Raw genomic sequence first — 22,904 nt, 5'->3', positions numbered from 1 at the left:
CTCCAGGGAGGCGGCGGGGCCCCCGGATCCCGTGAGAGGGCTCCAGGGAGGCGGCGGGGCCCCCGGATCCCGTGAGAGGCCTCCAGGGAGGCGGCGGGGCCCCCGGATCCCGTGAAAGGGTTCCAGGGAGGCGGCGGGGCCCCCGGATCCCGTGAGAGGGCTCCAGGGAGGCAGCAGGGCCCCTGGATCCTGTGAGAGGGCTCCAGGGCCCCGGCGAGGCTCGGGCTGGTAGCTCTGTCTTCCCAGGTGGCCTGCAGCGGCGGTGAGCCCAGCCTCGGTCCTGGGGCGTGGGGGCTGGGACGGGGGTCGCAGCTGGGCAGCGCTGCCGCTCAGGCTGTGCACCTGCTGGCGGGAGTCGGATCTCAGAGCTCCTGCTGCTGGCTGGTGCGTGCGCAGCTGTCCGGGCAGGTGCACGTGGCTCAGCCGGGCAGGTGCACGCGGTAGAGCTGCCCGGGGCCCCCCACGTCCTGTCACATGCAGCCTCCTGTGACTGCCGTGCCAGGTGTCGGAGTCCAACCTCCCGCCTTTCCCCCCCACCCCACCCCCCCGTAGCCACGTCTTCCTCAAGGGAAGGAAAGCCCCCAGTCAGCTTGGCGGAACTTTCTAGAAGCTGTGGCACCGGCATACCTGGGCTCCCCAGAGCCTGCCTGCGGCCTGCCGCTGGCCGAGCAGGGCTGACACAGAGCCCCTTGCTCACCAGGGGCCCCAGGCCCTGCTCATCCACGGCCACTCTGAACCACAGCTTCTCCCAATGCCGCCTGCCTCGGGCACTGGTCGTCGATGGGGCTGGACTGGGGCAGATGTCCGGTTGCCCCTGCTGCCCACATGGAGGCCCCTGCCCACCTGTTGTTCTCTGCACACCCTCACGGGCCCTGTAGACCAGTGCTTGGGGCCACCAGGGCTTGAGGGTGACAATGCCCGGCACCCCTGCTCCTACCAGGTCTGTGCCGTCCTGCCCTGTGCCAGGCTTACCAGGCAACGCCAGCTGGGGATATGGCAGGGACCAGGCTGGGATTGGCCACCAGCCAGGGGTCGTGGTGCCGGGGGTCTGTCCCGAGCCGCACCGTTGCCAATCTGTCCACCCCCCAGGGGTGTCCTTGCTGCTGATCCACATCCCTGTGGCCTAGGGCTCACCTGCGATGCTGACGTGTGCTCGGTACCGGGGCCGGGGGCTGGCGCCTTCCTGGCTCAGAGGGGCACGTGGGCACTGCCATCGGGGCAGCCTCTGAGGCCACTGTGGGCCAGGACACCTGCATGGCTGCTGGGATTCCTGGGAAGGTGATGGAAGGGTCATTGGGTCCAAGACTCAGCGCCTCCGCAGCTCCCTCCTCCCCACTGCAGGCTCTGGGAGGGAGCCCCAGCCTCCAGGTGCCACACACAGGGACAGGCTGGGCTCCCCCCACCTGCCCCTCCTCCCCCTCCACCTGCCCCCTCCTCCCCCTCCACCTGCCCCCTCCTCCCCCTCCACCTGCCCCTCCTCCCCCTCCACCTGCCCCCTCCTCCCCCTCCACCTGCCCCCTCCTCCCCCTCCACCTGCCCCCTCCTCCTCCTCTACCTGTCCCCCTCCTTCCCCCTCCACTTGCTCCCTCCCTCCCCCCACCTGCCCCCTCCCTCCCTCCCACTATCATCATCACCATCATCACCACATCACCACTGCTCTCATCATCTCCACAGACCAGCTAACATTCCCAGGGCGGCGTATTACAGAATCTGTGAATTGAGAATGTTTGCACACGCGTGTGGGTCTGAGTGAGCCCGAGGAAGAGGAGAGCGTCAGCAGAGGAGGAGCGGGGAGCCCATGCTGGCCCAAGGCCCCTCTACCTGCCCCGATCCCCCCACCTCTCCCCTCCCTCCCCCCACCTGCCCCCTCCTTCCCCCTCCCTGCCCCCTCCTTCCCCCTCCCTCCCCCCACCTGCTCCCTCCCTACCCCTCCCCCTGCCCCCTCCTTCCCCCTCCGCCTGCCCCCTCCCTCCCCCTGCCCCCTCCTTCCCCCTACCTGCCCCCTCCTTCCCCCTCCACTTGCTCCCTCCCTCCCCCCGCCTGCCCCCTCCCTCCCCCTCCGCCTGCCCCCTCAGGCACTGGCACTGCCTGAGCAGGGAGTGGCAAAGGGGCGGGGCTGCCCTGCTGGTTGCTGTGTGTCCGCCCCTTGTGGCGGCTGCTGGAGGCCATGCGTCCCGCCCTGTGTGGCCTGGCCATCGCTCCAGCAGGAACACACCCCAGCCTCTCCACTGAGTGTGTCCAGCCTGCGAGGCCCGGGCGCTGGCTGCCGGGAGGGGAGCACCTCTCAGGGTCGTGGGTGCAGGGCAGTGATGGGTCAGGGGCACTGGGGCCTGGTACCCGGCGTGCGCCGGGAGATGCTCGCGGTGGCTGGGAGATGCTCGCGGTGTGCCGAGGCTCGCGGTGGCCGGGGGTGGGGTGGGGTGGGGTGCCCGTTCCTCTCGCGGGAGCTGCCTCTTGCCCACTGAGAGTCGCGTGGAGGATCCAGGTCAGATATAAATAGGAGAGCGGGTGCGAAGTTTGCTGGAATGGCTGCGGTCCACATCTCAGACACAGCTGCCGCACCTGAACCCGCATCGGGGGTCCAGCGGGAGCTTCCAGGAAACGGGCTAACCAGCTGCCTGGGGGCAGCTGCTCCACACCACGGGAAGCAGCTGCCCCGGGGCTCCCCACCCTCGGCACCTGCAGCCCGCCCCTGCTGGCAGCCCCTCCCACCTGCAGCACGGCTGCCTCCCTGCCTGCTGGCCGCATCAGCCAGGGGGATGGCCTCTGTCTCCCCTCCCCCACAGGGGGCCCTGCTGGGCTCCTCGTCTCCTTCATCGGAGGGGTGGGTGCTGGGTGAAGGCAGCCCCGGCTCACCCTGCTGCCTGGGCCCTGCCCGCAGCTCCTGTCCGGGCCCCCTTGGTCCTCCCAGTGCCACCCTCCCAGGAAGGCCGTCCCTGCCCTGCCGTGGGTGACAACCAGACACCCTGGGGTGGCCTCCAGTTCATCTTCTGCTGGCCCCAACACAGCCCCCACAGGGAAGGCCGAGCCTGGCTCACGGAGCCTGGGTCCACAGGAGTGGGGGGAGGGGAACCGGGGGTCCTGGCCAAGGGGCAGGGACAAGCGGTCACAGGGAGCCAAGCTGGGTCCTGACCCCCAGATCAACACTTGTGGTCTCCCGCCTCTGTGACCTCACTGGCCAGACCCACCCGGGGGCCAGAGGCAGGGAGCCTGTGACGCCCATGTGGGCCGGGGTGGGGGTGAACCTGGGGCTGCTGGCACGGGGTAGGGAGCTGTGTTCCAGGAGGCGGGGCCGGGCGCCCCACAGGCCCCTCGCCGGGGGACCTGGGTCTGCTCCGTTGCTGCCTGGTGTACAGGCACCCTTCCCGGAGCTGAGCTCTGGCTTCTGAAAAACACAAGGTCTGCGCCAGCGTCGGCCTGGGCAGTGCCGCCAGGAGGCTCGGAAAGCAAGGGGGGCAGGGAGGCCGTGGAGGCTGGGAGCCCCGGCAGTGAGGAGACTCGCACGTCCCTGAGCGCCGGGAAATAAGAACAGCAGGTGCCGAGCCGCCCAGGGGGATTTCCACCCACTCCGGAGGCACCAGCGGAGGCAACCGTGGCCAGCCTCGCCGCCCCCGGGCACTCTGCAGAGGCCGCTCGTGTCCAGGCCACAGGGGCCCTGCCCCCGCCCCTGCTCCCTGGATCTGTCCCGTGCAGCCGGAACAGAGTAAGCCATGGGGAGGAGGCCCAGAGTGGGTGCCGTGTCTTGGGTCCGGTTCCCTGGGGCAGAGCCTGGGGCAGGACCTGGGCACCTGGGCTGACAAGGCTACTGCCTTCTGTGTCCTGGACACAGCCCTGTCTGCAGGCCCCAGCCCTGAGTGCTGCTGCCTGTGCCGCCCCCTTAGATTATTTATCTGAAAGGCAGAGTCAGAGAGAGAGGGAGGGAGGGAGAGAGAGGGAGGGAGAGGGAGAGAGAGAGGGAGGGAGGGAGAGGGAGAGAGAGAGAGAGGTCTTCCATCTTCTGGTTCACTCCTCAAATGACTCTAACAGCCAGAGCTGGGGTCCAGGTCGAAGCCAGGAGCCAGGAGCTCCTCCGGTCTCCCACGTGGGTGCGGGGTGCAGCACCCGGGCAATCCCGCCGCTCTCCCGGGCCGTTAGCGGGGAGCTGGGCGGGAAGCAGAGCGGCCAGGACCGGGCTGGGCACTGACGCAGGCGCCGGCTTGGCCCACGCGCCCTGCCCGCCGTTGAGTGGGGCCTGTTGCCCAGCTTCGCTCTGTGTTTGGATTCGGTGTAAACAAAGCTTGAAAGTCCTTTCCCGCGTGGGCGGCCTCTCTCGCTCTAGGACGCACCACACTCCTGCACTTCCTGAACCCCATTTCCTATTTTTCTTTCCCTGCCGTTGCCTTTGGGGTCCACCGGGGAGATCAGGACACATCCCCTCTCCAGGCTTCCGCAGGGGCAGGGGGCGGGGCGGGGGCGGGCTCTGGCTCTGCTCTCCAGGGGGTCCTGGGCGGGGCTGTACCCCCACCCCGCAGCCCACAGCCAGGCTCCCTCAGGGGCAGACCCCAGACACCAGGCCAAGCTGCGTGGAAGCCCATCCCCCACGTCCGCACGGCCCCCAGAGCCGGGGGAATCCGGGCCAGGGTAGGGGCGCACCCCAGAGGAGAGGGCGCAGAAGGCGAGGCCGGCGCGGTGAGGCCCAGGCCAGGGCCTTCTGGAAGCTCGGAACTGACCTTGGGCGCTCCCTGGCAGGCCTCTTCCTCTTGCCAGCACCAGGTATGCAGCTGGGCAGGCGCGTGCGGGGCTTCCCCGCACCCCTAGCAGGCCCCGCACGCTGTGCCCCGCAGGCTGGTCCCCACCTCGTCCGTGCCCGCCTCCCGTGTGCTTTCTGCCTCCAGCATGGTGGCGATGGGTCTGGAGGGGATTCGGGTTTGGGAAGCGGATCCCGGCTTTTCGCCGGCACTTCCTGGTGAGCCCCAGGCAGGTGCGGGGCGGGGGGGGGGGCCGCAGGGGCAGCTTCCGAGGCTGAGGCCAGGGCCTAAGCAGCTCCGCTGGACGTGAAGCGCAAGAGGGCCGTGGCGGGGACCAGCTCGGGGCATCAGGGGCTGCGGGGGTCACACTGGGCGCCTGGCCGCTGTCTGCTCACCCTGGCACAGCGCCTGGCCTCAGCCTCCCGTCTGAGCCAGGACGTCGGCGGGGGGTGTTGGCCTGGAGAATCTTTCATCGCGAGAGCCAGGGCTTTGCTCCTCTGACCGCCGGAGCCAAGATGCTTCAGAGGCCGCAGGCCGGCTCGGAGAGTGCTCCGCGGTGCACAGGACACTAAAGTGGCAGCGGTGGCGGAGGCTGGAGGAGCATGGCCGGGGGCTGGGCCGAGTCCCGGGAGGTTCCGCCCTGTGCTCATGCTCCAGGCTTGCTTCTGTGGCCGGCTCTGGGCAGTCAGGGATTCGTCAGGGATGGCAGTCAGGGATTCGTGCTTGTGGGGCCCTGACGAGGGAGGCAGTGCATTCTCAAGGTGGGGGGGAGAGGCCCTGCCAGGAAGCCGGCGCAGGAGCCGTGAGCCTGCAGCCAAGCCGCATCCGGGTGCACCTGCCGGGACGCGTGGGCCGTGCAGGTAGGGGCCCCGAGCTTCCTACTTGATGCACTGCAGAACACAGAAGAGACTGTCCTGTCTCCCATCTGCACCCCTCGTGGAGGCTGCCATGGTGGGGGGCGGGGAGGCTCCCTCCACCCAGTAGAGGGGGCAGCTCCGGGGAACACAGGAGTCTCCCCTGAGTGCACCCACACCCAGCTTTGCAGAGCAGCTGGGCTGCTCCCTTCATGAGCCCCTTAGGGGCCAGTTAGGACACCTGCCCCAAGAAGACCCTGCAGCCCCTGGGGCCGTGTGGCATCATGCCTGAGATGCGAGCTGACAGCCCTGTGGAGGCGGCCGGAGCGCAGGACGCACAAGGGCAGGCGCGTCCTGGCGGGGCTGTTGGCAGAGTGGACCTCAGCCCTCCGGCCTCCCTTCCCTGCCAGTGCCCTGGCCTGGACTGCTGTCCACGGTGCTGGGAGCCGGCCCAGAGCTGCAGTGTGCCTGGGGCTCTGTCCAAGGTGCTGACTGAGCTGTGATCCAGATTCCCCGGTTCAGCCAGGGCGGCTTTAACCTGCCCGAGCCAGGCTTTTTTATCACCGTCATCAGACCTTGAGGCTTCCTGATCCAGTCCTCCTCGCCCCTCCCCACCCACAGCAGCCCTGCAGGAACAGTTGGAGGGGGCTCTCGGGTAATGACCTGGCAATGCCCCGGACATCGCCTGTGCTGTCCATGTGTTCCCCGGTCTTTGTCTTGCAGAGGGATGGACATGGGATGGGTGTGGCGAGTGGGTGGCCAGGGCGGGAGGGTGGCTGGGGTGGAGGTGACGGAGCACTTAGGAGGTACACAGAGCCCAGGCTCCCGATGGGTTTGGAGCAGGTGTCAGCCTGGGATGTGGCCCCTCCTCCCCCTGGGTCTCCTCCTCTTGGCCCCTCCCCTACCTGGGCCCTCCTCCCCCTGGGCCCCCCCTTTCATCCTAGCCCCCTGCTTGGGACTCTGCCACTCCTGGCCCTACCCCTCCTGGGCTCCTCTGTAGTTTCCCTCCCTTGGCTCTGTCCAGCCCAGCCCAGGGGTTCGATGCATTTCCTGCCCTCCCTGGCCAGGTCTCCTTGTGAGCTGCAGAGCTCCTCCCCACCCCCACCCCATGCCCCGGCTGTGAGTGCCCACACCCACTCCCGTCCATGACCCCTGCAGGACTTGCCCCTCGCAGCCCCCTTGGCCCTGGGTGCTCCAAGCCAGGGGTCCACTCCCTGCCCTTTGTGGGCCTGTGGCCAGCTCTCAAGTATTTCCCCCATGAGGTTAGGCTCAGCTGACCTTCTGCAGGCAGGAGACCAAGGCCACCACATGCAGTGAGCCGGCCATCAGCACCCTCGCCCTGGGCACAGCACCCTGGACTGGACGCCGTCCACAGCAGCTGGGAATAGACAGCTCTGCACACAGGGGCAAGGGGAGCTGATGTGCCTTTCCCAGGCCCTCACTGCCCAGAGGAGAGGCCTGGGGGGCTCAGGGAGGCTCAGTGGGTAGGGGACTCCGGGGGGAGCTCGGGGGGCACCCATGGGCGATCGTGGGTGGGGCTCAGCTGCAGAGCGAAGCTGCCAGGTAGAAGCAGCCGCCTAGGGGGGCCAGAGGACACCGCACACGGAGCCAGGGAGAGGACCCCGCACACGGAGCCAGGGAGAGGACCCCGCACACGGGGCCAGGGAGAGGACCCTGCACACGGAGCCTGGGCCAGAGGACCCCGCACACGGAGCCAGGGAGAGGACCCCGCACACGGAGCCAGGGAGAGGACCCCGCACACGGGGCCAGGGAGAGGACCCCGCACACGGGGCCAGGGAGAGGACCCTGCACACGGAGCCTGGGCCAGAGGACCCCGCACACGGAGCCAGGGAGAGGACCCCGCACACGGAGCCAGGGAGAGGACCCCGCACACGGAGCCTGGGCCAGAGGACCCCGCACACGGAGCCAGGGAGAGGACCCCGCACACGGAGCCAGGGAGAGAACCCCGCACACGGAGCCAGGGAGAGGACCCCGCACACGGAGCCTGGGAGAGGACCCCGCACATGGGGCCAGGGAGAGGACCCTGCACACGGAGCCTGGGCCAGAGGACCCCGCACACGGAGCCAGGGCAGGTCCTGCCAGGCAGGCAGAGGGAGGGTCACGGCGAGACTCGGCCGTCAGCCTCTCTCCGTGGTGTCCGGCTGCAAGGTCCTCCCAGCACACTGACAGCCAGGGTCCCGCAGGATGGGTGCCTGGGGGAGGGGCCTGTGGAGCCAGGCGGGAGGCAGTGTCACCATGGGCTGGCACAAGTGGGGAGGGGGCCGGGGCGAGGCCTGCCCCAGGGCAAGGGTGGGGAGGGAAGGACTCCGCTGCCTCAGTGCTGGTGCTGGGGACCCCGAAACCCCAGCTGCTCGTCAGGAGGGGCGGGGCCGCAGCCGGTCCTGTTCTGCTCCCAGAGGACCTGCCTGGGGGAGCTGCTGGCCCACGCTCCCCGTCACCACCCAGGAGCCGAGAGGCCGTGACTCGGACGCCAGTTTTCGGACATGTGAATGCCGGGCCTTCCCTCTGTCGCTGAAGCAGCAGAAGGCGCGTCAGCGTGGGGACGGCTTCAGCCAGGTCAGGGTGAGCCGGGATTCGCAGCGCGACCACGTGCAGCTCTCGGCCAGGCCGGGGCTCCCTTCCGTTAGCAAGAGCCGCTGGGCAGGCCCTCCCGGGGCAGCCTGCGCGCGTGTGTGTGTGCACGTGTGCGTGTGTGTGTGTGTACATGTGTGTGAGAGGGCTGGCCTGTGTGTGTGCATTTGTGCGCATGTGTGTGTGCATGAGGGACTAGGCCTGTGCATGTGTGTGTGTGAGGGGCAGGCCTGTTGGGGGAGGGGCTGGCCTGTGTGTGTATGCGTGTGTGTGTGTGTGTGTGTGTGTGAGGGGCTGGGCCTGTGTCCTTGGGGTGCACAGGGGGTTCCTCTGGGTCCTGAGGTCTCCACCCAGCAGGAGGTGTAGGGATGTGGGAGGGGGCAGAAAGGGTCCCAGGAGAGGTGGGGGCCCAGGACGGGGATGGGGAGCCAGCCCCGGGTCCCCCGTGTAGGGGCTCCAGGCCCAGCTCTGTGTGGGACTGGTGGGTGGTGTGCAGCCCCCACCTGAACGGAGGGCTGGGGTCGGGTCCAGTGAGGTGGGGGCTGGGGCCCAGGTCACCAGGGCCTCACAGAACAGGTCGGCAGGGCGCACGCCTGGGCCCCAGTCTGTCTCCAGTGGGCAGGTGCGGGCCTCGAAGCGCAGGGGATGGACACACAGGACACTTCCTGGGCGGGGGCTGGTCCAGCCCCAGGGGTCGGCCTGTGCCTGCTGGGGGAGGTGACGGAGGGCAGGGTCTCCTGCCGCCTGCCCAGGCCGCCCCACGGTTCTCCAGAAACCAACGTCGCCTTCTCCGTCTCCGTGCTGTGGGCGCCCTGGGCCGGGGCCCTGCTCGGAGGGGCTCTGTGGGCCGCGAGCCCCTTCCCTCCCGGGCCCACGCTGTGGGCTGCTGGCTTTGCAATCTTGGCTGATTGCATCGTCCAAGAAGAGCTGCTCAGTGGGACGTCTTGGTCCCAGATCAAGTCCACCGGACAAGGGTGAGGCGTCCTGGGCAGAGGTCCGAGCCACCAGAGGCCTGAGCCAAGCCTCCGCCTGCAGCACTGGTTCCAGTCCCAGCTGCTCCACTTCAGCTCCAGCTCCCTGCTGTGGCCCGGGAGGCAGTGGGGGACGGCCCAGGTGCTTGGGCCTGCACCCCATGGGAGACCCAGAGGAGGCTCCTGGCTCCCGGCTTCGGATCGGCACAGCTCTGGCTGTTGCAGCCATTTGGGGAGTGAACCAGCGGATAGAAGACCCCCAGACCCCCTCCCTCTCTCTCTGCCTCTGCGTCTCTGTAAGGTTGTGTCGCTCCCCCTCTTCATGGAGGAACGACACAGGACCCTGCGCTGTTCTTTCGTCTGCTCGGCCCTCCCCGGGTTTGCTGCTGGTTCTTCCCGGGTTGGCTGCTGGTCCTTCCCGGGTTGGCTGCTGGTCCTTCCCGGGTTGGCTACCATCCCTTCCACCTCCGTGGAAGGGCGGTTCCCCCTGCCACATTCCCCACTTCCGCAGGGGAGCGGCACACCGCCGGCCGGCTCTCTCGGGGGCTGCACAGGTGTTCCCCTTAGATGTTCCTCTTAGATGTTCCTGGTGCATGCTGTCTCTCTCCTCCTTTATAGTCCTCCTCTGCCAATCCCAACTCGGCTGCCCACACGCCGAGCACGCTGCTCTCCAATCAGGAGCAAGTCCTACAGTTTATTGGCTGAACTGGAGGCAGCTGTGTAGAAGCTGTTTTCTCCTCTCCCAGCGCCATATTGTGGGAGAGCAGATGCACAGAATAAGTCCTAATTCCAGTAACAGTATAGTCCGAGTTGCTCCCCACAGGTTGTAACTCACATGTCCCAAAGAAGGCGGGGCCTGTGCACCATCCACAGAGTGGGGGAGGGGCACAGGTGGAGTGGGTGGGCGGCATGGTGCTTGGAGCAACTTCAGCTAGCCCTGGGAGTGAGGGCCCGCAGAGGAGGGAGGCGTGGAGACACGCGTGTGGAGACGTGGGTGGGGACACGTGTGGCTTGGTGGTTTGCACTTCCTGGAGGGCTGGGCGGTCCTGGCAGAGCAGGCAGTGCTGCTTCCCCACTGCCCCTCCCCCTCCCTGGCTTCACCCCCCACCCCACCACCCTCCTGCTTCCGATTCCTGTGCTCTGGGTGGTCACACAGGGACCCCATGCAGTCCCCCCGGAGGTCAGAGGATCCCGGGGCCCAGTGGACTGGGGAAGGGGGCTCTGCCCCTGCCCGGCTGGGGGTCTCATCTGTGTCTGGCAAAGCAGGCCGTGGGGCCAAGGTCTGGGCAGTGCCCCGGGAAGCCCCTCGGGGGTGGGGATGCAGTGGCAGCCATCGGGCCCTGAGAGGCGTCACCAAGTGACACATGGCCTGTTAGTCCCCGGGAGGAGGGTGGCCCACAGCGCTGAGTGCGCCCAGGACCACCTCGGACACAGGCATGCGTGGCCTCCAGAGCTGGCAGGGGCGGGGGCTCTGTGGGGGTCGCCTCTGTGCCCAGGGGTGTGTGTTGGGCTGGGACGCGTGTGCTGTGCATGTGGGTGTTGTTCTGGGGTGTGTGTGCTGCGTGTGTGCTGGGATGTGTGTGCCGTGTGTGTGTTGTGCTGGGATGTGTGTGTGTGCTGGGATGTGTGTGCCGTGTGTGTGCTGCATGTATGCTGGGATGTGTGTGCCATGTGTGTGTGTGTGTGCTGGGATGTGTGTGCTGTGTGTGTGTGTTGTGCTGGGATGTGTGTGCCGTGTGTGTGTGTGCTGCGTGTGTGTGCTGTGTGTGTGTGTGTTGTGCCAGGGTGCGTGTGCTGGGTCTGTGACTGTATTCAGAACGTAGAGGACCCTATAACTCTCCCAAGAGGACAGAACCCATTGTTTAAATTTGTGTTTGCCTCCGCCCAGCTCAAAGGACCGTGTTACACACGTGTTAGGCAGAGAACTCAAAAGTGGGAGAAAGCACACGCGTGTTGGTCCAGGCTGGAGGAATGTAGCACACGCGTGTTGGTCCAGGCTGGAGGAATGTCGCACACGCGTGTTGGTCCAGAGTGAGACACTGGAGTCCTTCGGACCTGTGCAGCACACCGTGCTCCGGCGCCCTGGGAGTCGGGGGTCCTGAGCTTCCCTCCCGGGGCCCACATGTGCGGCCTCAGAGCCCCTTGGAGTGGGAAAGCCATGAGGGACAGCGCCGTGGGGGAGCCCGGGTTTGACTCCCGGCACCGGCTCCTACTTCAGCTTCCTGAGGATCCTGGGAGTCTCTGGGTTCCTGCAGGGCGGCCTGGACCAAGTCCCAGCTCCTGGCTTCAGCCCCAGCTCACTGGGAGCATCTGGGAGTGCCCCAGCAGGTGGGAGGTGCCTCGCTCCCCCCGCCCACCTCTCTTGACCGACTCTGCTCCAGGACCAGTGCCGAGCTCTCCCAGCTCGGTGACTTGCCATGATCCAGGCTGTTGATGGTTGCAGAACGTCTGGTCCCTGGGGAGCGGGGCTTGGGCGCTGGGCTCCTGGCCCACGACGGGGGCGGCAGAAGCAGGGCGAGGGGGAAGCCTGGTGCTGAGCCGCCCTCTGCTCCCAGCATGAGCCCGGCCACACGGTGCCCATCACAGAGGCCCAAGCAGCGCTGCTGGCCAGAACCCGAGCCGAACAACATCCCCCAGGGACAACGCTTCAGGCCAGAGAGGAAAGGGGGGCCCCGGGCTTTCCGCACCCCACGGTCTGCTGCAGCCCAGACCCGATGTCTGCACTCCGTGCACCACGTCCCGTGATGGCGCTGACTCCTGGGGGCCATCTTCTTTCCCTGGCTTCTTCTCGGGGGTGGACAAGATCAGGGGGAGGAAGCCCAGCGCTGATTGCACGGCTGCTGAGGGAAGTCCCCTCCCGGCACCCAGGGCCACCCGGGGGCGGGCAGAGGGATGCCCCGTGCAGCGTCCCAGGCAAATGTCCTCAGTGTGTAAACTGTGAGGGAGAGGGAGGGGGAGAGGGAGGGGGGAGAGAGAGAAAGGGAGGGAGGGAGAGGGAGAGAGGGAGAGGGAGGGGGAGAGAGGGAGAGGGAGGGGAAGAGGGAGAGGGGGAGAGGGAGAGAGAGAAAGGGAGGGAGGGAGAGGAAGAGAGGGAGAGGGAGGGGGAGAGGGAGAGGGAGGTAGGGAGAGAGAGAAAGGGAGGGAGGGAGAGGGAGGGGGAGGGGGAGAGAGAGGGGGACAGGGGGAGAGGGAGGGAGGGAGAGAGAGAGAGGGAGGGGGGGAGGGAGAGAGAGAGAGGGAGGGGGAGAGGGAGGGGAGAGGGAAGGGGAGAGAGAGAAAGGGAGGGAGAGGGAGAGAGAGAGAGAAAGGGAGGGAGGGAGAGGGAGAGAGAGGGGGAGAGGGAGAGAGGGGGGAGAGGGAGGGGGGAGAGGGAGGGAGGGAGGACTCTTTTTCAGAAAGCAGGAGGAGGGGCTCTGGCCGCAGTGTGGCCAGGGCTGTGCTGGCGCCAGGCGTGTCTTCGTGGACGCTTCCTTCCCGTCTCCGGTGGGCACCACTGCTCTCTGTGCTCGGCGTCCGCTCGGCCCTGGAGCGCCAGGGCTCCTTCTGTCCAGGAGGGGGGCTTCCTCTTGCGCTGGGGCCGCTCCTGGTCGTCCACAGCCCAGCACCTTCCAGGATGCCCCACCCACAGCCAGAGACACTGGTCTCAGGAACGCAGACGGCGGGTGGCCGCAGGGCTCAGGGTGCAGAGCCAGTGCGCCACGGCTCCGTGGAGCCACAATTCCTGAGCACCAGACGCCAGGAGCGGGGCTGCTCAGGGCTGCCTGGTGCAGGGGCCACGCCCGGGAGCCCCGAGTGGCTGGTTCTGATGGGGTGGGGGCCCAGTTCTCCAGGCTGGAGCGCACAGCAGGTGCTGTGATGGCCCCCACACAGTAGGCACTCACGTATACAGTAGGTGCTCATGGCCAACCCCACATCAGCTGAGCGTGTTTCTCAGACCCAGGCTCAGATGTCCAGCTCCCGTCCGCCTCTCGTCTCCACGTGCTGGGGGGCTGGCCCTCCTGTCCATCCCTGCCCCCTGGGCCTGGCCTCTCACCCCCAGGCCCTCTGCGCCCAGGGCTCAGGTGCCATCTTTTTTTTAATGATTTGTTTATTTATTTGAAAGTCAGAGTTACACAGAGAGAGAGAGAGAGAGAGGTCTCCATCCGCTGGTTCACTCCCCAATTGGCCACAATGGCTGGAGCTGTGCTGATCTGAAGCCAGGAGCCAGGAGCTTTCTCTGGGTCTCCCACGTGGGTGCAGGGCCCCAGGACGTGGGCCATCCTCCACTGCTCTCCCAGGCCACAGCAGAGAGCTGGATGGGAAGTGGAGTAGCCGGGTCTCGAACTGGCGCCCATATGGGATGCTGGCGCTTCAGGCCAGGGCATTAACCCGCTGAGCCACAGCGCTGCCCCTCGGGTGCCATCTTGTGATCTCCCACAGCCCTCAGGAGTCCTTCCCGGCGTCGCGCGTCCGGCCTGCTCCCCTCCAGACATTCTCAGCTCAAGCACCAGGCACCTGCAGCCCCTGCTCCGGGCCTGGCCCACCCCGCCTGCCTGGGACCTGCTGACAGGGGAGCCGGGTCAGCGCATGTCCCCCAGGGCCTTGGTGTCCCCACACCAGGTGCGTTCAATGTAAGGAAAGCAGAGCCGCGAGCAGGGTGGGGGTCCTCATCCTGCTGACACGGGTGGGGGCAGCCAAGGGGAGCCGCTGGGAGCCGCAGAGCCGGGCGGAGGAGGGGCTGGCCAGCAGAGGCTGTGCACCCCCCACCCTTCCCCAGCTGTGACCAAGGTTAAGCCCACCCACCCACGCGTGGCTGGGGAGCTCGGAGCTGGGGAGGGGGCTTCTGGACCCCGTGAGGCTGGGCCGGCCGGCCGCCCACTCCCAAGGGCACCGCTGCCCAGTGCTGACCGCGCTGGCTCTCGGCTGCTGCATTTTGGAGCCACAGGCAGGGAGGTGTGGGTGTGGGCAGAGAACCCAGGGGAGCAGGGGCTGGGGTGCAGGGGTCAGCGTGTGGTCAGCGGGCAGGCGGAGCGGGCAGCTGGCATGGGGAGAGGCCGGCGGGGTCAGCAATCAGTGTGGACAGACTCCCACCAGCCCACTGCCCTGACAGCTGGCCGGGGTGCGTGGGACGGACACAGAAGCGGAGCCCGGGTGGACGGGGCAGGCGCTGCGGATGAGCCGACATTTAATTTAATCAAGATAGCTCTTCACTGAGAAAGGAATTGGCAGTTTCTCACTGACTCCAGCGCGGGGAGCACAGTTGGGACTGGGTGGCTCCCACCGGTGTGGGGACGGGGTGTGGGCTCTCGTGGACGAGCCAGTGGGGTGGGAGGGGCCCTGGCAGATGCCGCGAGCGGAGGGCGGCCCCGGGGTCTCTACACCACCTCCCACAGGCTGGGCGCATCAGCAGCAAACCAGGGCCCGTGGGTTCTGCGGGCGGGGGTGGGGTGGGGCCGTCACTGCACTGCCCACAGATGCAGTCCGAGGTCCTGGCGGGAGCAGCCGGGGCTCTGGGGGACCCCCAGTCCACCCACCCTGCGCCCGCTGCGTGTCCCATCGGGGGCAGGTGCCCGGGTGCTCGGGACCCTGGAAGGCCGGGGCTGCTGATCTCACACCTGACGAGCCAGGCTGAGGGGGCCCCAGAATTGTGAAGTCAGCCTGAGGGACCAGAGTGGCGCCCGATGACACCCAGGCCCCGCGGCCCCGAGCCACTCAGGAGCGGCAGGCGCCCCCTCCCTGGCCGAGCGGACTGGCTGCGCCCGGGGAAGGGGCCGTCTCTGGAACACTAACATGCCGAAGGCGTTCTCAGAATACCCCCCCAGCGCGCGCATGAATGGTGAATTAGCAGGTGGGCTGGCTGCACCACATCACGGTGTCTGTTCCAAGCTGAGCGAGCCAGGAGGGTGGACCCAGGAGACGAGGGCGCCTGGGGGTGTCCTGCCAGGCCCAGGCCCCAGGGCAAACACTCAAAAGCCCAGCCCAGGTGCCCATGGTGGACCAGCCAGCCAGGGCAGGGCAGGGCGGAGAGACGAGGCCTGAACGTGGTGTCGTCCAGGACTGGGCAGGCGAGCAGGGCTCCAGATCGTGGGGCCGCCCTTCTCCCTGGGCTTCTGGTGGGGGAGGGGGACGGGTGCCCTCCCACCTGGCCAGCGTCCACTGCTCCGCCCAGTGCATACAGCTGCCATGGGGCACGGACTGTGCAGTGGGTGGAGCCCCGGGCAGGGTCTGTGGTCCCCTTTGGGACTGATTGACTGTTTTGGAGATGGTGGGAGAAGCAGGGCCCGGGCTTAGGGGGTGTGGGGGACAGAGGGACCCTGCCCAGACACAGGCCGGGAGGGAGCTCGGGGCTGGGCCCTGGGCCAGCCGCCCACGGGGCAGCCACACAGTCTGGTCACTCTGCGTGGATGCCAAGGTGCAAGAGAGGCCAGGAGCTTCGGGGGTGAGCGCTGGGGTTGGGGGCCGAGGGTGCAGCCGCTGCTCCCACGCGGGGCCTGTGCATCCTCTGCAGAGGGTGGAGACCTGGAGAAGGCAAGGCCTGTGGGTGGGGGTTGGGCAGCTTCAGCCGTCCTGGGGACCAGAGACCAGATCAGCAGGGGTGTGTGTGGGGGAGGCCAGGAGTGATACTCGCCTTCCCCACCTTGGTCCCCAGATTGGCCCAACCAAGAAGTCTCTCTCTCTCTCTCTTAAATATTTATTTTAGTTATTTGAAAGTCAGAGTTACGGGGTTGGAGAGGGAGAGACACAGAGAGAGCTCTCCCATGTGCTGGTTCACTTCCCAGATGGCTGCGACGGTCAGAGCTGGGCCATCCTGAAGCCGGGAGCCAGGAGCTCCATCCGGGTCTCCCACACGGGTGCAGAGGCCCAAGGACTAGGGCATCTTCCACTTCCACTGCCAGAGAGCTGGATCAGAAGTGGAGCTGCCGGGACTGGACCCAGTGCCCATAAGGGATGCTGGCGTCACAAGTGGCGGCTTAATCGGCTGTACCACGACGCTGGCCCCTTTCTCTCCTCTCGGACTCAGCACCGCACGTACCAGTGGGTGTGTGTGAGTGCAGGAGCGTGCATGTGAGGGTGTGACACGCATGTGGGCACACGTGTGCAAGGGTCACGTGAGCGTGTGCGGGGATGGGCTTCGCCGCAGGCTGCCGGCACAGGCGCTTGGCGCGCCCTCTCTTGCCCAAGTTGTCTTCAGCCATTCACAGCAATTGGTTGGCTGAATTGCAGGTGCACCATGGAGGAAGCAGCTGCAAATCCGTTGGCCGGACTGCCCAGAACTCCTCCTCGGGACCTTCCTCCATGCCCTGGGCCCGCCCAGGGAGTCTCAGAGGCCAGCAGGGCAGCAAGCGCTGGCCCACCTCAGGGCCCGGCCCCAGCTCCTGCCTGTCCCCCCTGGTTTTCGTCGAGGACTTCGGGACTGGGCCACCCGTGCTGCTGGGCACTGTGGTCCCCAGGAGCTGCGGTTTCTGGGGCTCTGTGGTCCTTGTGCTGCTTGACATCAGGACCGTGGCAGCCTCCTGCTTGAGTGTTTTCCTTATTGGTCTGTCTTCCGGAGAGTCCCTGTGACCGCCCCCGGCACAGCGAGAGCCCTGGGGTCTCGCCAGTCAGAGCAGGGCCGTCTGCCGCCTGTTCTCCCCGGGGACAGGAGCTCAGGGTCCCTCTCGGCCTCTCCCGTGGGCACCTGCCTGGCCCTTCCCTGCCCCGTGCTCACCTCCCCTGCTGCACCTGGGGCACAGCCTCCCGGGGGGACAGGAGCCCCCCTGCGTCTGCCCGGTCCACAGACGCACACCACACGATCCACACGTGCAGGCAGGTGTAGCACACACATGCAGGCATGTCTTCACAGCACACACACACACACACACACACGGCAAACGGGCACACAGAAGCCCACGGAGCCACTCGGAATCCCCCAGCCCTGGTGCCTTCTCTCCGGCTGTGGGTGTTGGGTGCTGGCCCTGGACGCACGGCTGGGGTCCTGAGGGATCTCCCTGGGGCCAGCGCCAGGAGCTGCAGAGGCAAATTCCGGAGAGTGGAGCCCCGAGCCCCTGGCTGTGGGGTGGAAAGAGTCCCTGACGTCTGGAAACCCCTCCCCCGGGCCCGGGGCTGAGCTGAGTCGTCGGCATCCGCAGAGACTGCACAGTCCCCCTTGCCCTGCCGTGTCCCAGCCTGGCCGCCTTCCCCCTTAAACCTGCGACCTAGAACCACAGGGCCTGCGCGGGGCCGCAAAGCCACCCCCCACCGAGGCTGTTACTGCTGCGAATCAATTTGCTAATTGCATGCAGCGAATCTGTGTATTAATTAATGGAGTAATTAAGAAAAAAAATGTCATCTCATGACCAGTCCTCCCGTGTCCTCCACGTGGGGGGCCACCCAGGCCCTGGGGCTCCTGTGTCCTCCACGTGGGGGACCACCCGGCCCTGGGGCTCCCGTGTCCTCCATGTGACGGGGCCGCCCGGGCCCTGCGGCAGCACTGAGTGGGCAACTCACCCGGCACAGAGCAGGGACCGGGCGGCGGGCCCCGTGGTGTCCCAGGCTGGAGGGTGCAGGGGCCTGGGCGGGAGGGGGGACACGGTAATGCCGCCCTGAGCAGTGCCTGAGACTGCCACCAGGGCCGACCTCTTCCTGTGGCCAGCGAGGTGCTGGGCGCTCCCTGGAGGACACTGGCTGATGGCCAGGGTGGCGTGAGCAAGGCTGCCCTGGTGCTCTGAGCCCTCGGGGTCCCGGCCCCTCAACCTCGCTCAGTTCCTCACCCAAGTAAAACCTGGCCCTGCCTGGAGACCCCTGGGCAGGCAGGGGCCGCCCACTCCTCTGCTGAGTCCCTGCCCCCCCCACCTCAGCCTGTCCTCCTGAGCCCACCCACCCCCTGCCCCTCAGAAGACCCTCATCCTGCACCACACGGCCCTGGCTCACCCCCAGGGGTCTGGACGCCGGGGGCTTGGGCAGCTCGTGTCGGGGCTCTGTGGTCACCCCTGTTGCAACCACACGGCCTGATCTCGTTTCTCATATTTCTTTCAGACAGACAGACATCCCCAGTCCACCCCTGACTGCCCGGGAGCCAGGAACTCAGCCCAGGGGTCCCACGTGGGGGCACGGGCCCAGCCTCTGGAGCCATCACCTGCCACCCCCAGGGTGCCCATGACGGGAAGCTGGGGTTGGGGTGAGCTCAGGAGACACCAAGAACCCGCTGCCCCTTGGGTCCCAGCTCATGGCTGGTGCCCTCGACACGCCCATCTGGGGCGGGGCCACGTCTGGGAAGAGTGGGCTGCTTTGGAGGAGGAGCCGTGTCTGGGGGAGGGGCTGTGTCTGGGGGAGGAGCTGTGCCTGGGGGAGGGACTTGGAGGAGGGACTGTGTCCAGGGGGGACGGGCTGCTTCTGGCGGGAGGGGCTGCATCTACAGAGAAGAGCGAGGCCTGCCCACAGCCTGGGCCTGGCCAGGGAGGAGAGGTCCAGGGTCTCAGGCCCGGCCAGGGTCCGGGACAGCAGCTGGCCCAAAGCAAGGGGCCCTGGGAGTGGCTGACCCTGGTGTGCTTGCTGGCGGTGCCTGGGCTTGGTTCTGCTTTTGCTGATCCCTCCTCCCACAAGCTCCTGTGCACACATGTGCTCACATACAAGGCACACGTGTGGACACACGCGCGTCAGCTGGCTGAGCCCCAACAGGCTGGGCTCTGACACCTCCCTGGAGGGTGGGAGGAGGAGGGGACATTCTTCCTAAGCCGCCTGTCCCCTGGCTCCCAGGACCCCGAAGTGATGCTGAGGCCAATGCCCAGGGCAGAGCGAGGTCCACGGAGGAACCCACACAGGGCCCCTCACCCCGAGTCTGGCCTGCTCCTGACCCCACACAGCAGCGGCGATGGGGCGCAGCAGAGGGCCCCCAGACCCGAGTACCTGAGCCATCGCCGGCTGCCCCCCAGGTCTGCAGCAGGAAGCTGGCACCAGGAGCCAGAGCCAGGAATCGGACCCAGGCCCTGCGATATGGGATGGGGCGCAGCCCCCAGGCCAAAGCCGACCCTCGCTGCGAGACTCCGCTGACTGCTCACCCCTCGGGCCGGGAGGGGGGGTCCCATGTGTCCTCCCTCGGTGAGAGCGGCAAGGCCCTCCCTGAACCTGTTCTGACTGCCCCTCCTGGCCGGCTTTCATCCGTGTGGGAGTCCAGCACCCCCTTGTGGGCACCGAGGTTTCCTGCCACCAGCGTGGAGGCACCCAGCCTCCCCGACCCGTCCATGCCCTGGGCTGTCCTGTGCCAACCTGGCCCAGCACCTCCTCACATTCAGTCACCGCGGATCACACGCACATGTGCTCACACGCTCTTGCACGTGTGCACACACTCTACTCCCCCCCCCCCCAAGCACACTTCTCATGTTAGGATCCCATGGGCGCCGATGTGAATCCACAGGTGAGGCCAAGGACAAGGTCATGCCCACAGTGCCAATTCTTCCACTCCCACACGTGAGCTCCCTGGAGCCCAGGGCTGCGCCGACCCCCTGGGTGAGCTCCCTGGAGCCCGGGGCTGCTCCAACCCCCTGGGTGAGCTCCCTGGAGCCCGGGGATGCACCGACCCCCTGGGTGAGTTCCCTGGAGCCCGGGGCTGTCCCAGCCCCCTGGGTGAGCTCCCTGGAGCCCGGGGCTGCTCCGACCCCCTGGGTGAGCTCCCTGGAGCCCGGGGATGCACCGACCCCCTGGGTGAGCTCCCTGGAGCCCGGGGATGCACCAACCCCCTGGGTGAGCTCCCTGGAGCCCGGGGATACACTGACTCCCCTGGGTGAGCTCCCTGGAGCCCGGGGATACACTGACTCCCCTGGGTGAGCTCCCTGGAGCCCGGGGATACACTGACTCCCCTGGGTGAGCTCCCTGGAGCCCGGGGATGCACCGACCCCCTGGGTGAGCTCCCTGGAGCCCGGGGATGCACCGACCCCCTGGGTGAGCTCCCTGGAGCCCGGGGATACACTGACTCCCCTGGGTGAGCTCCCTGGAGCCCGGGGCTGCTCCGACCCCCTGGGTGAGCTCCCTGGAGCCCGGGGCTGTGCCGACCCCCTGGGTGAGCTCCCTGGAGCCCGGGGCTGTGCCGACCCCCTGGGTGAGCTCCCTGGAGCCCGGGGCTGTGCCGACCCCCTGGGTGAGCTCCCTGGAGCCCGGGGCTGCTCCGACCCCCTGGGTGAGCTCCCTGGAGCCCGGGGATGCACCGACCCCCTGGGTGAGCTCCCTGGAGCCCGGGGATACACTGACTCCCCTGGGTGAGCTCCCTGGAGCCCGGGGCTGTGCCGACCCCCTGGGTGAGCTCCCTGGAGCCCGGGGCTGTGCCGACTCCCCTGGGTGAGCTCCCTGGAGCCCGGGGCTGCACGACTGCTCAGCAGCCTCCCCGTGTTCCTCACAAATGTTTCCATTTCCTGCACTCAGATTCTGAGGTCACAGCAAATGAAAATCTTCCTTCTGCCGTGAGTTTGGTGAGTGGTCTGGAACCCAGAGCCCTAGTGGCTTCTCCCGGCACGTGGGGGTGGCTGTGGACCCTTGCACGGGCAGGCGAGGGCAGGCTCGCTTCTCCCTGGCTGTTCTCCTGCCCTCGCCCACTGGAGAGGCAGCCGGGGCCGGGGGCCCTGCGTCGTCCCACACACACGTGCAGCTGCCCTTTTGCCGTGAGGAGTCCCCCACCCCCACCCCTGCTCCCAGGCTGGCCACGAGGTCTCTCCAAGGTCAGACGTGAGGTTTAATTTTATCCGGCTCTCGGCTGCACCTGTGAGGGGGAGGCAGCCTTGTTCTGCCGCAGCTGCGCTGAGTCACCGTGGAGTCCATGGGATTTGTCCTCGTCTGGCCACGTGCGGTCACCACCGGGACCGGCAGTGAGACTCCGCTGTGGACAGAGGAGCCCAGGCCAGCCCCCTGAGCTCGTGCTCTGGGACTCTGAGTCCCGACCCCACGAGGGCTACAGGAGCCCCCCCCCTCCACCAAGTCCTTCCTGCTCGTCTATAAACCTGTGCGGTCAGCAGGGCCACCGCCCTCCACGCCCCCTCCCTTCCTTCCAGCCTCCGAGCCCCTGTCTGCCCACCCCCCACCCACGGCACCACAATGGGGTCTCTTTCATCATGGGGGGCCTATTACTGTCCCACTGTGTGACATCATAATAGGTGGCTGTCCCAGAAACAAAGGCACTCGGAGACGCCGGGAGACACGTCCTACTTAGGTCGTCACCGACGAGACGGCAGTGGGAGTGGGCAGAGCAGACACGTGCAGACAGAGACCAGCCACCACGCTGGTTCCCTTTCAGTCCTGAAGCTGAAATTATGCCCTGTGCAGCACAGAAAGGGACTTTTGTGCGCGTGCAGGTGGATCAGTCAGAAAAAAATGCGGCTGAGATGCAAAGCGAGCCCCCACCCCCGCCCCACAAAGAGAAGGGATCAGCAGTGCGACTGGCGGAGCCTGGGCCAGGAGCTCCGGGTCCAGCTGCACGCAGGGCCCCGCCCTGACCCCGGAAGGCCAGATGCTTCGAGCTTTGCACACTGAGTGCGATCACACGCGCCCGAGCCACGTGGCCGGCGAGGCGGAGGGCGGCCAGCCCCGCCCAGGGGTCACCTCTCATCTCTGATCTCCGCACCCCTGCCTCGGGACAAAGCCCGGCTGTTCCCTCACTCACATCCCAGCTGCACCCGAGCGCTTGCCTGGCCCCCGGACGCACGTCTTTCTAGGTGGGTGCTGGCTGTGCTGTCTCACGCCTGCCCACTGACCGGGTGCAGCCCGGGAGGGCGAGTCCAGGGTGCCCTCCCCACAAGGAGGCAGCGTTGCTTTCTGTCCAGGGAGATCCGTGCGTGTGGAATGGGCTTCTCCCAGCCTGGCCGTCCATGCGACCTGGCCCAGCCCACAGCAGAGCAGCCAGGGTGACGGTGGGGGCTCAGCCCGAGGCCTCGGGGGCCGGAGGTGCCGTGCGGCCTGCCGCAGGCCTAAGTTGTCCTCATTTAAGACGATTGCGAGCAACCTGCATGCTGCCCTCTGCGGCTGTGGGTGGCAGATGCCCCTCCCTCCCTCCCACCCCTTCCCAAGTCCAGGGCTAACACCCTGACCAGCTCCCAGAGGGTGACCTCACGGCGTCACCCCAGGGGGCTCGGGTGCAGCAGCCTGGTGCCCGTCACGAGAGGCGGCGGTGCACACGCACACACGTGCATGCAAACATGCAACGGAATCCGAACACTCGCACATGCAGGGACATGCAGAGGCAGCACAGCCGTGCGTGTGGCTGTGTACACACATTCACCAACATGCAAGCGCCAGCTCATAAGCATGCACACGCGTGAACACACATGTACACACATAGGCAGACTCGGAGCCACCTGCCGCATGAGCCCACCCCCAAATCAGAATGGACGGACAATGTGGCTGCGTTGTGGGTCAGAACACAGCCTCTCCCTGCCCAGACCCCAACCCCCAGACTAACCCCCACAGGGGCTGTCCAGTCGGATCCAACCCAGTGCCCCTGGGAACCTCCAAGGCCCTGTCCCTTCAAAGAGCAGAGTGGATGCTGGGAGAGCATTGGCCACCCATGCGGGAGCCGGCCCAAGGGTGGCCACCGCTGAGCCCGCAGGGCCACATCCCTCAGGACAGAGGGGCTCCGGGACAAGCGCCCCTCGCCTGGGCCCACCAGGCTGTCGCCCAAAGGGGACAGTGATGCCGGCCATGGGGGGTCCTCGCCCACAACAGGCACCTGCGCTCTGCTGTGGGCAGTCGGTCAGGCAGGGGTCAACGCCCCTGTTCTTTTCTAAGAATCCAAGAGAGGCCCCGCAGCCCCCCGCCGCCCC

The 22,904-nt window shown here is 67.2% G+C and overlaps 1 protein-coding gene across 1 annotated transcript; it reads left to right on the top strand.

Annotated features, from left to right (window-relative positions):
* The first annotated feature begins 6,622 nt into the window (after positions 1–6,622).
* LOC138844251 (circumsporozoite protein-like) lies at positions 6,623–17,730 on the top strand. The gene is made up of 3 exons (XM_070051552.1): positions 6,623–6,700; positions 7,149–8,158; positions 16,348–17,730. Exons 1-2 carry the CDS (start codon positions 6,623–6,625, stop codon positions 8,115–8,117), a joined length of 1,047 nt encoding a protein of 348 aa, XP_069907653.1. The 3' UTR covers positions 8,118–8,158; positions 16,348–17,730.
* The last annotated feature ends 5,174 nt before the right edge of the window (positions 17,731–22,904 follow it).

This window comes from Oryctolagus cuniculus, chromosome 11 (genome assembly GCF_964237555.1).
Source record: "Oryctolagus cuniculus chromosome 11, mOryCun1.1, whole genome shotgun sequence".
In the NCBI taxonomy this organism is placed as follows: domain Eukaryota; kingdom Metazoa; phylum Chordata; class Mammalia; order Lagomorpha; family Leporidae; genus Oryctolagus; species Oryctolagus cuniculus.
This window is presented reverse-complemented; position numbering and strand designations above follow the sequence as displayed.